The 14,809-nt window shown below is 40.5% G+C and overlaps 1 protein-coding gene across 1 annotated transcript; it reads right to left on the bottom strand.

The window, feature by feature from the left end:
- Positions 1–12,255: 12,255 nt before the first annotated feature.
- LOC116224399 (tripartite motif-containing protein 14-like) lies at positions 12,256–14,380 on the bottom strand. The gene is made up of 2 exons (XM_031583970.2): positions 14,181–14,380; positions 12,256–14,019 (listed from the first exon to the last, which is right to left on the bottom strand). Exon 2 carries the CDS (start codon positions 13,208–13,210, stop codon positions 12,320–12,322), a length of 891 nt encoding a protein of 296 aa, XP_031439830.1. The 5' UTR covers positions 13,211–14,019; positions 14,181–14,380; the 3' UTR covers positions 12,256–12,319.
- Between the last annotated feature and the right edge of the window lie 429 nt (positions 14,381–14,809).

Here is a 14,809-nt window from a genome sequence, read left to right as displayed (position 1 = left end):
GTGAAAGTCAACAGTCTTGCAGAGTTTGACATTCTCAAATAAAACCAGAAAATAAATAAATAGGCTGATCAAGTTGAACTCAGTTGTTCCTTACTTTTTCCCCATTTCTTTACACTGGTTTAAACTCAGTTCATGCATTTGCCTTTGAAGTAGAGGGACACTCATTTAGCTTGTGGAAAGATCAAAGAAGGGCTCTAATAGTTCCTGTTTTCCTTGTTGTCATCACCAATGAGACCCTTCACGGTTCCACTCATCTTCAGCTCGATCCGGCCGTGTCTGGCGTCTTCTCGGGGAGTCCTTACGTCTTTGGCATTGATCCGGTCAGTGGGGGAAAGCGCTCTGAATGTGGTGCCCCAGAAAACAGTGGAGTGTGACAGACCAGGCCTTGATCTGGTACCAATCCAGGCGGTCAGGGCAGAATTCGTGCCTCCCAGAGTCAGCTCCAGGCCTTAGAGTCACTACCATCTGGAAAGGCTTACCTTCAAATATCAGAGACTAACTTACTGAAGTATCAGAATAAATGCTTGCCTTCAGTATACTTCTAAGGGGAAACCAATCACTAGATTGTTGGACTATAAGATATTTCACTGAAGATTTGATGATGATGTATGTCAGTTTAGGCTTAATTGAGCCTGACAGTCTACTACTTTGACTGGGCTCTCACTGAGTGGGAGTAATTCCCATCCTGTCCACTGGGTGTCATCCTTTTCACTTTGTAGTCATGAATCCTCCCTCGACCCTGCAAAGCTGCAGTAGGGAGCCTTTATGAAAAATAACTTTTTGTTATATTTGCTAAAAGTGTCACTATGTCCAGACAGTAGTACATGAGATAGACAATCTGTGAAAAAAAATCAGGTTTCAGTAACCTTCCCTGCCCACCCCCAACCCTGCCTCCAAATCCCCTCCCAGCAGTGGAGGCTGCCAGGCACACGTAATCTAAAAACAATGTCTATTCAGTCAAATAACCACCACACACTTATTTCAGTGCTTTGAACAGAAACTGTTGCTAAATAAGCAGTTTACCACATCAGGACAAACACCAAACCGATACAACTACCTGGGCACTTTCCGGGCATATTTTCAGAAACTTTCAAATAAAACTACATTAACCAGTAGCCTTAGCATCGGAAACAAGACAATGTTAGCCCAGCTGCAACATCACAGTGACATGAGATAGGTGCTATGGAGTGGTACTGTAATCATTACCATCTTGGCTTTATGGTTACTTTTTTGAAAATCAAATAAAAAATAAATCAAGCAGGGGTAATTACCTTTCAAGCAGAAATGTGGCTAACTCTGCATCATTCCGGTCACAGTGGCAAATGGCACTAAGAGCACTAGGTGGAGCCAGAGGCAGATTTTTTCACAGATTATCTGTGTCAGGACAAAATGACAGTTTTAGCAAATATTACAAAAAGTTATTCATATAAGGGTTCCTTACTGCAGCTTTGATGGTTGATAAATCAGTAAATCAGTATATGAAGACTTCTGACTATTATGTGATTTAAAATTGTTGCAGTTGCTTAGGTGACAATACCCAATGGCAGCTCACAACTTTATTAAAGGTTATATTCATCATTTAACCGGTTAAGAACATTCACTTGTAAATATTCTCACATAGATTTGGTCGCATGAGAATAGCAGAATAGAAATAGTGTCTTCATAGAATACTGCTTATTTACTAATGAAAAAAATTGATTCTGTGCCATTACGTCAATGTATTCACAATATTTATTCACCATCATTTATCTGGGAAACTATCCAGAAGCAAACCAGTATCCTTCTATGTGTCACTCTCTTCCCCTGTATTTCTCAATTCTCATGTAAAGTAGTAATTTGCATGTAAAGTAGTATTTATTGTTACACCATGCTTTTTATTGCTCTTAGCTTGACTGTTCTCTCCCTTGTACGTCGCTTTGGACAAAAGCGTCTGATAAATGACTAAATGTAAATGTAAATGTAAATGTAGTGTCAAACAATGTCCGCTACCAGGAGTGAAACTTTCTGAGCTTTAATACATTTATCAAATATATGTGTGATGTCCTTGTAACTAATGACTGAATTGCATCAATTGGAACATTGCATCAAATAAGCTCACCTTCCTCAACTCCTACAAGATGAAGATGTCAGTGATAATCGGGGTCATCCACATGCTCTTTGGAGTCACGTTGAGTTTAATGAACTACATGTGAGTGTTCATTCCAGCAAACCAGTGCCACCACCTCTGCCACACAGCAGCCGTCTTGGTATGTGATAATACACAAGTCATGCCAGACCTGGCAAGGAGATCTAGATTACTTTGTGAGAGATTGTTATTGTCAATGCATCAGCACCCTCCCACGCTAAGGTCATTAATTAACATGCCTTCCTAGTTTTGATGCACGTGAGGTTCAAAGTCAAGTTAAATGACAGTAGGAGTGAACAGAAGCCTTTGTTTTTTTTTATCAAATTACTTCGTTGTGAAAGAAATATGCTATATAATTATTATCATGATATGTGTTGTAGTTTGATATTAGTTTGTTAAATAGAAGTCTCAGCTGTTTCCTTTGTTCTGTGAGAGAAATTGTGAATCTGTGAGAACGGGAGATGGGGAACTCAGAGGTGTCATGAGATGTTTAGGTTAAGACTGATTTATTGTTGTAAGACCCAGAGTTTGGGTTTGGGGGTTTTAGGTAAACATTCTTATCTCTGGGAAACAAAGACGAGATGGTACAACCATGGGAGTGTCATGTATGAACTGTGAACATCTTCTTGGGTTAAGTGCAGATATCCTAAAGTGTATCCCAGAATCCTGTCTGCCATCCTGTGTAAACATTGGATTTTCAATAAAGAGACTTGTTTCTGCATAGCACGTCAGAGAGACCCTGGTCGAGGTGTCTGCTCTCCGCCGGACGCGGCGTAAACAAGTCCAGTTCACTTCCATGCTGGGTTGTGTCTTTAATCTGCTAGTTAACTGTTTAGGGTAATTTCCCTGACATTCGTGAGAGATTGTTATTGCCAACGCATCAGCACCCTCACACACTAAGGTCATTTATTCACACGCCTTCCTTCTTCCTTCTTGCCAGCCGCTTCAAAAATGTCAAAAACATCTTGGTGCAGTTTCTGCCAGAGCTTATCTTCATGCTGGCGTTATTTGGCTACCTGGTGGTCATGATACTCTACAAGTGGTGCGTAGCACTGAAATCAGACATGGCTCCGAGCATACTCCTGCTCTTCACCAACATGATGCTCTTTGCCTATGAGGATTCTCAAGACTCAATGCTCTTTGGATGGCAGGTGTGTATGTGTGTGTGTGTGTGTGTGTGTGTGTGTGTGTGTGTGTGTGTGTGTGTGTGTGTGTGTGTGTGTGTGTGTGTGTGTGTGTGTGTGTGTGTGTGTGTGCGTGTGAGGGGACTGGGGGGGGGGGGGGGGGTAATCACACTTCTGTCTTAATCCAGGCCCAGTTTACTGGTTCCTTCCTTCAGATGACACACACATTAATAATTTGCGGCCTGACTGAGGGCTGGGATCCTGCATGGCCTGTATAGGCTGTTGTCATGCAACATGATATAAATGAGCTGGCTGCTTCCTGCTTCTTAGCGTGGGCCTCCACCCCATACCATGCCAAATTTCACTGGTTGGTGTGGTGTATGAATGTCATATGTCTCATAACTCAAAGTAATTGTAGGTTGGGCCCTTCCCATTGCAACTACCTCTAGCGTGATTAAAATAATTTTCCGAATGTGTGAATCACAGTATGAACATTACTGTAATGCCTTCCCTCAGCATTTGTGTCTTCCTTACCGAAATGCAACCAAGAACCAAAACAAAAACAAAAACAAAATGAAAGAAGGAAGGAGGTCATGATTTAGCCTGACAAACAAGGTACACATCAAACACCACACTGAGAAAAAACAGGTGTGTCAAGTGGTCATCTTTCACTATGCTCTAGACCTCATGGGTTGCATTCCAATAGCAAGGGTCTCTGAGCTGTGTCCCCTGCTCCCAATGCACTGCACAGGGTAAAGAATCCAAGTGATCTTCACAGGGAATTCGATCACTAGAATGCTTGTGCTTGTAGATTCTTGACAGATCCATTCCAAAGTCAGCTATCTGGGAAAACATATATGCTTATATGGTAAGTATCATACTCCTGCTCTTCATCAACATGATGCTCTTTGCCTATGAGAATTCTCAAGACTCAAAACTCTTTGAATGGCAGGTGTGTGTATGTGTGTGTGTGTGTGTGTGTGTGTGTGTGTGTGTGTGTGTGTGTGTGTGTGTGTGTGTGTGTGTGTGTGTGTGTGTGTGTGTGTGTGTGTGTGTGTGTGTGTGTGTGAGGTGTGGGTAATCACCTTTCTATCTTAATCCAGACACAGCATACTGGTTCCTTCCTTCAGGCAACAGACATTAAGCAGTACTAACTCAGCAAACAGGTTTTTTGGCCATGCCTCATCTGCATAAAACAGTGTTCTCTTAAAGCCTGTCTTGTGTCTGTTCTATTGAAATGCCACTTGTGGTTTTGGATCAAAACATTCAAGTGTTACTTTACTTTGTGTTTGTATCAGAGCATTTGAGAGTTGATTTACTTTTTAGAAAGCACGAAATGGAGGACAATGATGTATTTTACCCGGCTAGAGCGCATCTACATGTATGCAGCCTTCTAAACACACCCCAGTCCCAATCTGCACACACGCTGAATAGAGTCACTAACAAAACTCTCTAGTTCACTGAAAAAGAAGGTGACACATTTGTCCAGAATGTCCACTAAATATTTTGCTCACCCTAACCGTTACCCTAACATTGCAATACCTTTTAAATATGATGTATGATTAGTCACTTTGAACAAAGGCGTGTGTAAAATACCTACACTACAACTGTAACTATAAAAGTGTCAGTGTTTTGTGTTTAGGATAAAAAAGGAACAGGTTTTCTTGTACCTTTTTAAACATAATTTTTTGTTGATTTTTATTTCACAACAGAAACCTTTGCAGATCTTCTTGATAGTGGTGGCTCTCTTGATGGTCCCTTGGCTGTTACTGGCTAAACCCCTTCTACTCTACAGGGATCACACAAAACAGGTGAGTCCTGGCATGCCTTAAAGCTGCAATATCTTGCCTCTGTTGTCAAAAATATCAATCTCTTTCGATCAACCACAATACCATTTTAAATGATCAATGACCAATGAAAATGGTTTACCAATATTCTTATGTGTTTTCAATGCATCTTCCTCCTTTGTTTCCCACGTTATTCATGCACTGGCTTAGAGAATGCACTTAGGAGACACACATTATACATGCATTGAACATTTGTATCATGCCTTCATAATTTAAGCATCAATGTTGAAGCATGTGTGTTCTCTGTCTTCAGTAAATACATATTAGAGCTTTTAAAGCTGTCCATTGCCTTTACATCCTCCCTCCTTTGCAGTGAAATACTGACAGATATATGGCTCCTCTGAAGCAACAGTATTTGTATTAACCCCAGGCACAATGGTGTCTGAAGACTGTGATGTGGAGAACTGTGGATACACAGCGTTTGTTAAACTCTCCCATTGTGTGTGTTTTTTTTTTAACTAAATCATCAAAACCTAAATCTGATTAAAAGCTATATTAGGTTATCATCTATGTGGTAAAAGGGATATATTTAATAATGTGCTGCACACACAGGCATACAGGGACTATTTGCAAGTTATTTTTCATATATTAGAATAATGTTATAATATAAGATGGGGATATATAATATCTCCCCACACACTATCAAATGTTGTTACACTGTTACATGTCAAATTCAACCAGGACACCAGTACCATCCGTAACATGTATACTGGCGGAGCTTTCACAACTCCTTAACTTAAACCTCACTAAAGTCAAGTGTGATTCTGTCGCTCACAGGTTTTTGGGAACAGACCGTAGAATCAGCAAGCCAGCCCTGATATGAATGCTGGCATTGCAGCAGAACACAAAGAGGACGTGGTAACAGATTTAAAAACACAATCACTTACTCACAGAGGATACAAACAAATGCATTCCCAAACTCCACATACAATACAAGCACAAATAAAATGAAAATACAAATCAAATATGTTTAATATACAAAAACTGTATTTCACCGACACTGTATGTATTTGTCATCTGTTTTTCTACAAATCTTCCTAATTGTGTTCCAGATTCAGCGCTTTGTAGTTGTTCATTAAACTGGGTGGGACTGAACAGAAAACCCAATAATACTCCATTTAAAGCACATATGCATATTTATAATGCCTTGTTAAATCATTATAACAAATATCCTACCTTTTCCTGAGGTGACACAATTGTAATGATTTAGTGAGACATTTAGCACAATGCATTTTATGGGCATTGGCCCTTGTATAGAATTTTCTGATTGTAATTATGATAATTCAGTAATAGTTGTAATGACTACTTCCGGGCATTGTAATGCTTAATTAACACATTATAAGCCCCCGTGACCACATATATTATGTATTATGGTTATTTACTTCTCTTCTGTATGCCCATGGATATTCAGTACTTCTAATAATGCCCAATTGGGAAAATAAATCTCATCACAGCATTGAAACACTTTATTATTAGTATGGCATCATCAGGAAAGGGCAGTGTCTTTTCATTAGAATTTCAATACGCATTATTCCAGGGAATGGCTATTCAGGGTTAAGAAACTTCCTCCATGAAGTCATCCTCTGAATGTTTTAGCATTACTCGCAAAGGAATATATTTCCTTAAGAGGAATCAATCATCAAACAAGCCTTGGCTACCTCAAACTAACAACCACGCCTAGTGTTAGCACTTGTTATGTAGCCTAGTAGTGCATAAATGTCTGTGTAAAAAGTAGTCATATTTCTGTATTTGTGCATATTACAAGATATAAGTTTAGGGTTATACTTAGTTTGTATTATTATTGACCTTAGATTGTTAGCTTCTTGGAAGCTGTCATTCATGTTTTGAGAATTTGATGGTTACAAATGTGCTAATTTGAATGGCTTTAATTGCATTCCATCAAACCACATTGCGTGACACCTACCCTGTCAAGAAGGAAGTTAGATTTCCCCCTCGTGTTTCTGTGCACCTCTTTCACATACTTTATTAACAGGGTGTGTCAAATTGAGAGTCAGTTTTACCCACAGGTGCTACATCACGTGTGACATTATAAGGGTCTTGTGAGTAGTCCAGCACTAGACGCACAGCATAACAGATAACAGCATTTTCCCTGCACATCAATCTTAACACACTACATGTCTTTTTATGAGGGTCTTCTCGTCCAATAATAGTGCAGAACACTGGAGAGGCTCCATGCCTTTAAATGGGTAATTCTTTATTTGATGAAGTCCCTTATGAAGTGTGGTGTGTTGACAGATGAGCATGGGGGACGTGTTTGTGTATCAAGCCATTCACACTATTGAGTACTGCCTGGGGTGCATCTCAAACACTGCATCCTACCTGCGCTTATGGGCTCTCAGTCTGGCTCATGCAGGAAGGGCTTGATTTCCTTGTTTCCTCCTGTTTGTCCTTCTGTGATAACATACTGTATATGCTTCGGAGTCAAGTACACTGAGAGAACAAAATAAGGATTTCAAAAATCAAACATACAAAATTAGACACTGTTCACTGTTTCATTTGTTCAGTATTTTCTCCTAAAGGTTAAAGTCATAAAAGTCATATATTGCTGATAGTTCTGTAAAACATCTCATGGGGTGGATGTGATCCTATTATCAATTCGGAATTCATCATACCACATCAGTCATCTTTAAGAAGAGGATTAAACGTTAAATATCCAGACTGGAAAAGATCTGGGACAGGTCTAGAACAAATTTAATTTTGATCTGGCACAGTAATGCAACAGATCAGGGACAGATGTTTAATGAGGGGGAAATAGTTTAAAGCAACAACAGGACTTTTGAGGTTGCTGTAAAAATTGCCCAAAAATATTTGTTTCGAAATGGATTCTTATTTCTTTATGTTGATACGTCTGATGAAGGGGGTTTGGCTAATAATCTTTCAACAAGTGAGTTTTGATAAACAGTCTGTAAACAGTATGGTCAGGCTATTGTTCCATAGCCTGTTCAAAAACCTGCTTTTGTAAATGTCAAAATGTAAGTTAGCTTAAGGGTCTGAAACCTGATTTTGTAAATGTCTAAATGTAAGGAAGCGTAAGAGTCTGAATGTGTTCCCTCTCTTCCTCCAGAGCTCTCAGAGGTTCTGTGGAAGATGGTGCTGCACGTGGCTCTGGGCGTGACATCAGGTATGGGCTCCATCTTGGTGGCGGTGATCTTTGCCGCTTTCGCTGCCCTTACCGTGGCCATCCTTCTGGTCATGGAGGGCCTGTCAGCATTCCTGCACGCGCTCCGACTTCACTGGTAAGGGGTTTGGTCTACAAAGCTATAGTGCTAGATATGCTTCTCACATAAATTTGACTTCAGTGGTAAAAGGCTTGACTCTTCCACAGTGGTACTGAACCAAGTAGACATGCTTCTCATATGAATTAAATGACAGCCTTCAGAAACAATTTAATTGAATCATAGAATATGAATGAAATCAAACTTATACATGGTGCCAGTAAGTTCTAGAGTTTGCTTATCACGATGCGTGGAACAGAGTCCTTTCGCAGATGTCACGGATGTCTTTACGTTTGGTGAAAACTCCAGGGTTCATCTTGATTCAAAGCATGGCTTATAGGGCCTCTTATTTCTTTAAAAAAGATTTAACATGCAGTGAAGGTCTCTTTCAGTGTGTTTTACTATCCCAAGAGAACATTGTCAATCCATCCAGATGAAGCCACAGCCTGCAAAGATGTGTGAACCCGATGAGACAATAAATATTTGAACTTGTCTTGCAACTTCCCAAGCGGGTAACCTGGGGGAGGTGTTCTGAATGCCCTCTAGGCTACTGCCATAATTCTACTTCCTGCTCTCAAAGGGACTCTTAGCATGCTGCCGTTTCCATCCCTTGCCTTCTGAAAGTGAACAGAAGTGTAATTAAATCACATTTGGCTTCGTGTGGTGTGGCAAACTCGTATGTCCTCTAAACAATTAAAAACAGTCATGTTGCTAATAGGACTATTTCAGCCATTGTGTGGTGTAATCTTTTGCAATGTGCTTTACATATTCATTATCTACGATTGCATATGCCATAAGTAGGCTATATCCTACTAAATCACTTATAGCAACCAAGAAAATTACTCAGTCTCACTTACAGTACATCAATGTATCAGTGTCCTGTTATGTTCTCTTTCATATTCTTTAGGGTGGAATTTCAGAACAAATTTTACAAAGGATCAGGTTACAAGTTTACTCCACTATGTTTTGATAGCCTGATGATTATGCAGTGATTTCAAAACCCCTAACGCCGGAGTGCTTGAAGGATGCTGAAGATAATAGCACAGTATTGAGTTACAAAAACACACAGATCTTGATGAACCACATGAAACACTTTCTTTACTATTGTTTCTTAGCCATGCTTAGTGTTGAACCGTTCATTTCCTTCAAGGTACGTGGGGCTCTATGAGCTGAACTGTACTTAGACCTCTATCTGTGTCATTAGACAACAATGATCCCAACTTTCTCACTGCTCGGATGTATTGTATTTATATCAATGTATGATGGGTTAAGTTTGCAGATATTTATACCACTGCTAAATGTACATGTAAGCAATTAGTAATTATTAAGTCATAGCCATTGTTTCAAACTAAGAGAACAAAGTGGGCACCAAGACAAGATTCCATTTGTAGCTTCTTGTTAAGTTTATACACTCACACATCTTTTATGTCCTGCCGAAATATAATATTATTTGTAAATCAGTGATGGTTAAGATATTGTTCCTTATTGCATTCAAAAGCTTGCTCATGTCAGGTCTTTGTCAGTGTTTTAATCCAATACTTTGCCAATCCTGCAACACATTATAGACTTCATTGTATCAATTGTTAATGTTTAATCATCATCCTAAGTAAAAGAGCAACCATTTTTGTTTTACCTTCTTTGTCAAACAGCATGGATAGCACTTAATAGTGTTTCTGCATTATTTGCGATTGATTTAATTTAACTCAATTAACGCAACTACATTTTTACAGCAATGTTTGGGAATTCCCACTGCAAATTCGTTACTTTTGGCCACAGCAAACTCAACCAGTCCTCACGAGAGCCTGGTGGGACTGTTTAAGGATAGTGGTAACAAGGTATATTTATCTGAGAATTTCTGACATTAGCTGATGATCAGCTCTTTTGCCAGCTCCAATTTTGTAATAGCAATTTTGGAATTGTGAAAAATTGTAGTGTTTGAGAGTCTGTTGTTGCTGATTACAGTTTTCCTTGAATAACTTCCCTCTCCCTTCTAAATCTGCAAATCCCAGTTGCATATGTTGGTCTTTGTGTGTAGAGGTCTTAGTGATGAGGGGACATTGCTAGCCCTTTCTGAAAGGAGATTCGGTTTGACTGAATGGCCTACCTCATAATTACTTATAAACACATAGGCCTGTGCTTTCTGCTAAATTATTATCAACCAATCATTATCATCATCATCATCATCATCATCCTCATCCTCATCCTCATCAACGAGAGAGAGAGAGAGAGAGAGAGAGAGAGAGAGAGAGAGAGAGAGAGAGGTGAACTTTAGTATAAAGCTGTAGGACAAAGCCTAAAAGTGAAAACAGAGCTGTCACTCTTCACATGTGAAGGCACGAGGAGTTGATGGAGCAGACGCTGTTGTTATATGTCCGTTGTGACATCATGCATTTGTGGCTGAAGCAGTCAACAGCATTAACAACATTAACAGAGATTCTGTACTTCAGAAAGTTATCGGATATGTTGCAAGTTAATGGGCAATGCAACATACTTAATGCAGCACAATACAATACATTTTTCAACTACCTCTTGTTGTTATTGATAATGTGACCAATGGTAATTGCCACAATTTGGTTTATTCTTACTAAACCACTGAATTTGACTATCTCCTTGTTACACCTATTGTAGACAAGTGAGGGTCTATTCCGTGTACTTCAAAATTCTTTGCATGGAAAACTTTGAAGCTCTTGAGCAGTTTTGACTAATGTCTTTGATGCTGCCAATCACACCTACCAAATGTAAAAATGACAACCCATTTAATATTTAACTTCTTAACCTAATAAGAGCAGTCAACAGATGACAACCTTTTATTTATGGATTTATTCAAGCATGTGTTTTGCCTGAGCGCCTATCACGTGCAATTAAGCAACGTGCTAACCGACAACTGACATAGTCGCATTTCTTCCACTGTCTTAGAACGACATTCTTTCCATGCCTCCTCCATAGTTATGTAATCATGCGGAGAATAGCCTGCAGTAGGGGAATTCCAGTTAGAAACGGAGCAATGGTTTCCCCATTTTGTTTGTGTACACTTTATTTCCCTGTTACTTCCAGCTCCCTTCCCTGTCAGTGTGTAAAGCAGGTGATGAAACCGTTTTTGTCAGTCTGTGTAACAATATATCTCAGTCATAATTCACTATGACATGACACAGAGAATAAAGCAATTACATTTTTCTTTTTTTCTGCGAGGGTTGTTACAGATAGTGACACATGACTCGTATTTTATTTGTTGAATATTGAACCTTTATTTTGAAACACACTTCGATTAACAATATTGTAACGTGCAAAAGAGTTTTGTGCGATTCCTGGTTGTGTGTAGTTCCCAGAATTCTGCATGTTCTGAGGGTCAGTGTGTTACCCACTTGCCATTCTGTATCAATTATCTGAAGTTCATCTGGTGTTCAACAGATGGCAAGACACCAAAGGAAAGCCACTGAGATACTCCATCATTATAACATGTTATACATGATCTTAACTCGAATCATTAGATGTCTAGTCAAGGCTGTGGAATATAAGGACACTTATATTTAAGAGCATGGTCTGTAGTTTTTAGTGGTATCTAGTGGTGAGGTTTGACTCAGTGGAAGAGAATATGAATGGCTCATTCTAAGGTAATGGAAAAATAATCTACCAAACTCAGCCAATCTCAGTCATGGATACAGAAGTATCTAGGCTATTCAGAGGTGCAGAAGCAGACCTATAGCTCCCTCCACTGAGAGACTCTGGAGCAGGGGCGTAACTATAGGGGGTGCAGCAAGTGTGGCTGCACCTGGGCCCGTGGGTCTTGGGGTTTTCGTGCCCAAGAAAAATATCTGCGCAGGGGGAGGGGGTGTGGCGGCGGCGGTTAGTGACATACCCTGACAATTTCACAGTTTAAAGTGTTGTAGGCTGAATATCTGCGCAGGGGGAGGGGGCGTGGCGGCGGCGGTTACAAACATGGGGTACGGGACTGTAAAATGTTTGGGAACCACTGCCTTACGCCACTGACTAGGGCCCGTCATAATAGCCTGCACCTGGGCCCGTCGTAACTACGTTACGCCACTGCTCTGGAGAAGACTCGGATGATCCCGACTCTGACATGGTAGAGCTCGATCTGGACGACCCTAACCCCGAGTCTGTATCATCAAGCATGAGGCGAAGATTGCACAGGGCCATGCTTTGAACCTGGCCATCCGTACCGGACAGACTGAAGGCAGGGAACACCTCCTTCTTGAAGAGCGCATAGAACGTGTGCAGAGCCACGCCGCCACCGACGTCGTAGAAGGTCAGCCGGCTCTTGTTCTTTGATATGTCCAGGTAGACCCCGAGGCGCTTCACATCCCGCTTTTTCACCGCTCTGAAGTCGTCGTTGTGCAGCGCCGCCAGCGCCCCGTCCTCTGACTCCAACACCCATGAGCTCTTGTCCCGGCCCAGGTGCTCTCCCGCCGCCTCCGTCTTCAGCTGATTGCCACTGGCCAGCTCCACAACGCCGACCGACCAGGTGCGGCAGTTCTCCACGTCCACCTCCCAATAGTGTCGGCCCTCCTTCCAGGATTGCTTAGCTAGGATGTGGAACGGTGTTTCTTTATCTTGGGTCCGGATTTTGGGTGACGTCTGGTTGGGACTGATGAATACTTGCGTATAGTCCTCGGATATCATCAGGCTTTCGGATGTGTTGTCTGGATTAAAGGTAATGTCCTCGTAAACTGATAGAGAGAAAGAGAGATAACTTGGTTTACAAAATGAGCTGTTTTTGTATGGCCTACTGAAAGAGGAGAGTGTATACCACTGACATCGGTATGTTTGTTGTTTATAAAACCATACCAACCAACCATATGCTAAATAATTAGGCCTACTACAAACATCACTACATGACATAATTTTCTGTACTGTATCCATTTGTGTTTAATTTGTCTCTTACATTCCCATGGTCGAGGGAAAATCTCTTTGCTTTTTGTGGCGATATGTTGGATGGATTTTTCCAGGGCCTCCAACCTTGATTTGTCAAGCTTGTTTTTTGGTGTGGCCTTCTTGTAAAATTCATTAATAATGTTGATACTAAAAGAATGAAAGAAGAGCAAAGCAAATCAGGACAATAGCACCTAGAGGAAATTAAAATGATTTCAACTTAAATTTAATATCCACTCTTCACATACTGACTTTATTATGTATACAACTTGTACATACCTCAATTGATGTGCCTCAATTTCCAGCTGCAAGGCAAAAATAAATTAAATTAAATTAAGTACAACATTTATGATTATGATATTATTAGGCTACAGGAAGACATATTTTTATCAACTAATTGAAATGGCACCAGTTAATCACTGTTTCACCAACCACAGGTTAGTGTTAATGACATATAATGACACAAATCTCCTGGTGTTTTGCTAACCTACTGTACACAAACTGTAAATAGACTTAGGATAGGAGAAAAATATTTACTGTGAAAAAATATGTCTTACCAGAATGCATTCAGAACTCTTTTCTGACGACACCCTTTTTTCCAGATTTGCTATTTTTGTCTGAAGGTCCTCCGTTCGTTCCCTGTAGTTCTTTCCATCTTCCTCCAGATGATACACGGTCTTCTTCTGACTCTCCCGCTGGGTCTCCAACAGCTTGAACGCCTGTTTCATGTTGCGGTCCAGCAGATATCGAAGCTCTGTATATTGCTCAGTAAGACTATCTCGCACCCGTTTGAACTCAATCTGAGAAAGGTGAAAGGTGACATAAAATTATGAGGATTTTCAAAATCTTCCCGCAGGAGTTTTTATTTTCTTTAATACGTGAATGAGGTTTTGAGAGCCTAAAGTATGAAAAGCAGCTAAAAATAGAACATTCACTCATCACTCAAAGGATTTACTCTTACTTCAAGCAGTTTCTCTTGCCTCTCCACCCATTGTTTAACGTTACCCTGTGTCCTTGCTTTGGAAGCCAAATTCTCTAACTTCTGAGCAATCTTAACCTGGAAAAAAAGAAGCCATAATTTTGATTATTTAACAGAAGTCTAGATTAAAAAAATAACTGGCCTATAGCAACCTATTCGACCTTTCAATCATATTGGCTACAACACGTATCACACTTAATTGATAAAATCAATCAAAAATGTACTCACTGTTTGGTCTTTGCATGCATCCTTTAAGGTCTTAAAATTGTGTCCACGATGTTTGCCATTAATCAGGCAGACATCACATAGTGGCTTTGAGCATGTGTCACAGAACACTACACTGCGTCGCTCCTCATGACTACAGCCTGTGGAGGTGTCTGACCCGACCGAAGAAGACGATGATGCTCGCCGTGAAAACAATGATGATCGCCGTGAAAACAATGATGCTCTCCGTGAAGACGATGATGCTCGCCGTGAAGGCGATGATGCTCGCGGTGAAAACAATGATGCTCTCCGTGAAGACGATGATGCTCGCCGTGAAGGCGATGATGCTCGTGGTGAAGGCAATGATGCTCGCCTTGAGACACTGGGGATAGAGCTCATGACTTGAT

The sequence above is a fragment of the Clupea harengus genome, chromosome 17, assembly GCF_900700415.2.
Source record: "Clupea harengus chromosome 17, Ch_v2.0.2, whole genome shotgun sequence".
In the NCBI taxonomy this organism is placed as follows: Eukaryota; Metazoa; Chordata; class Actinopteri; order Clupeiformes; family Clupeidae; genus Clupea; species Clupea harengus.
The sequence above is the reverse complement of the archived record's forward strand: the minus strand, read 5'-3'. Positions and strand labels throughout refer to the sequence as shown.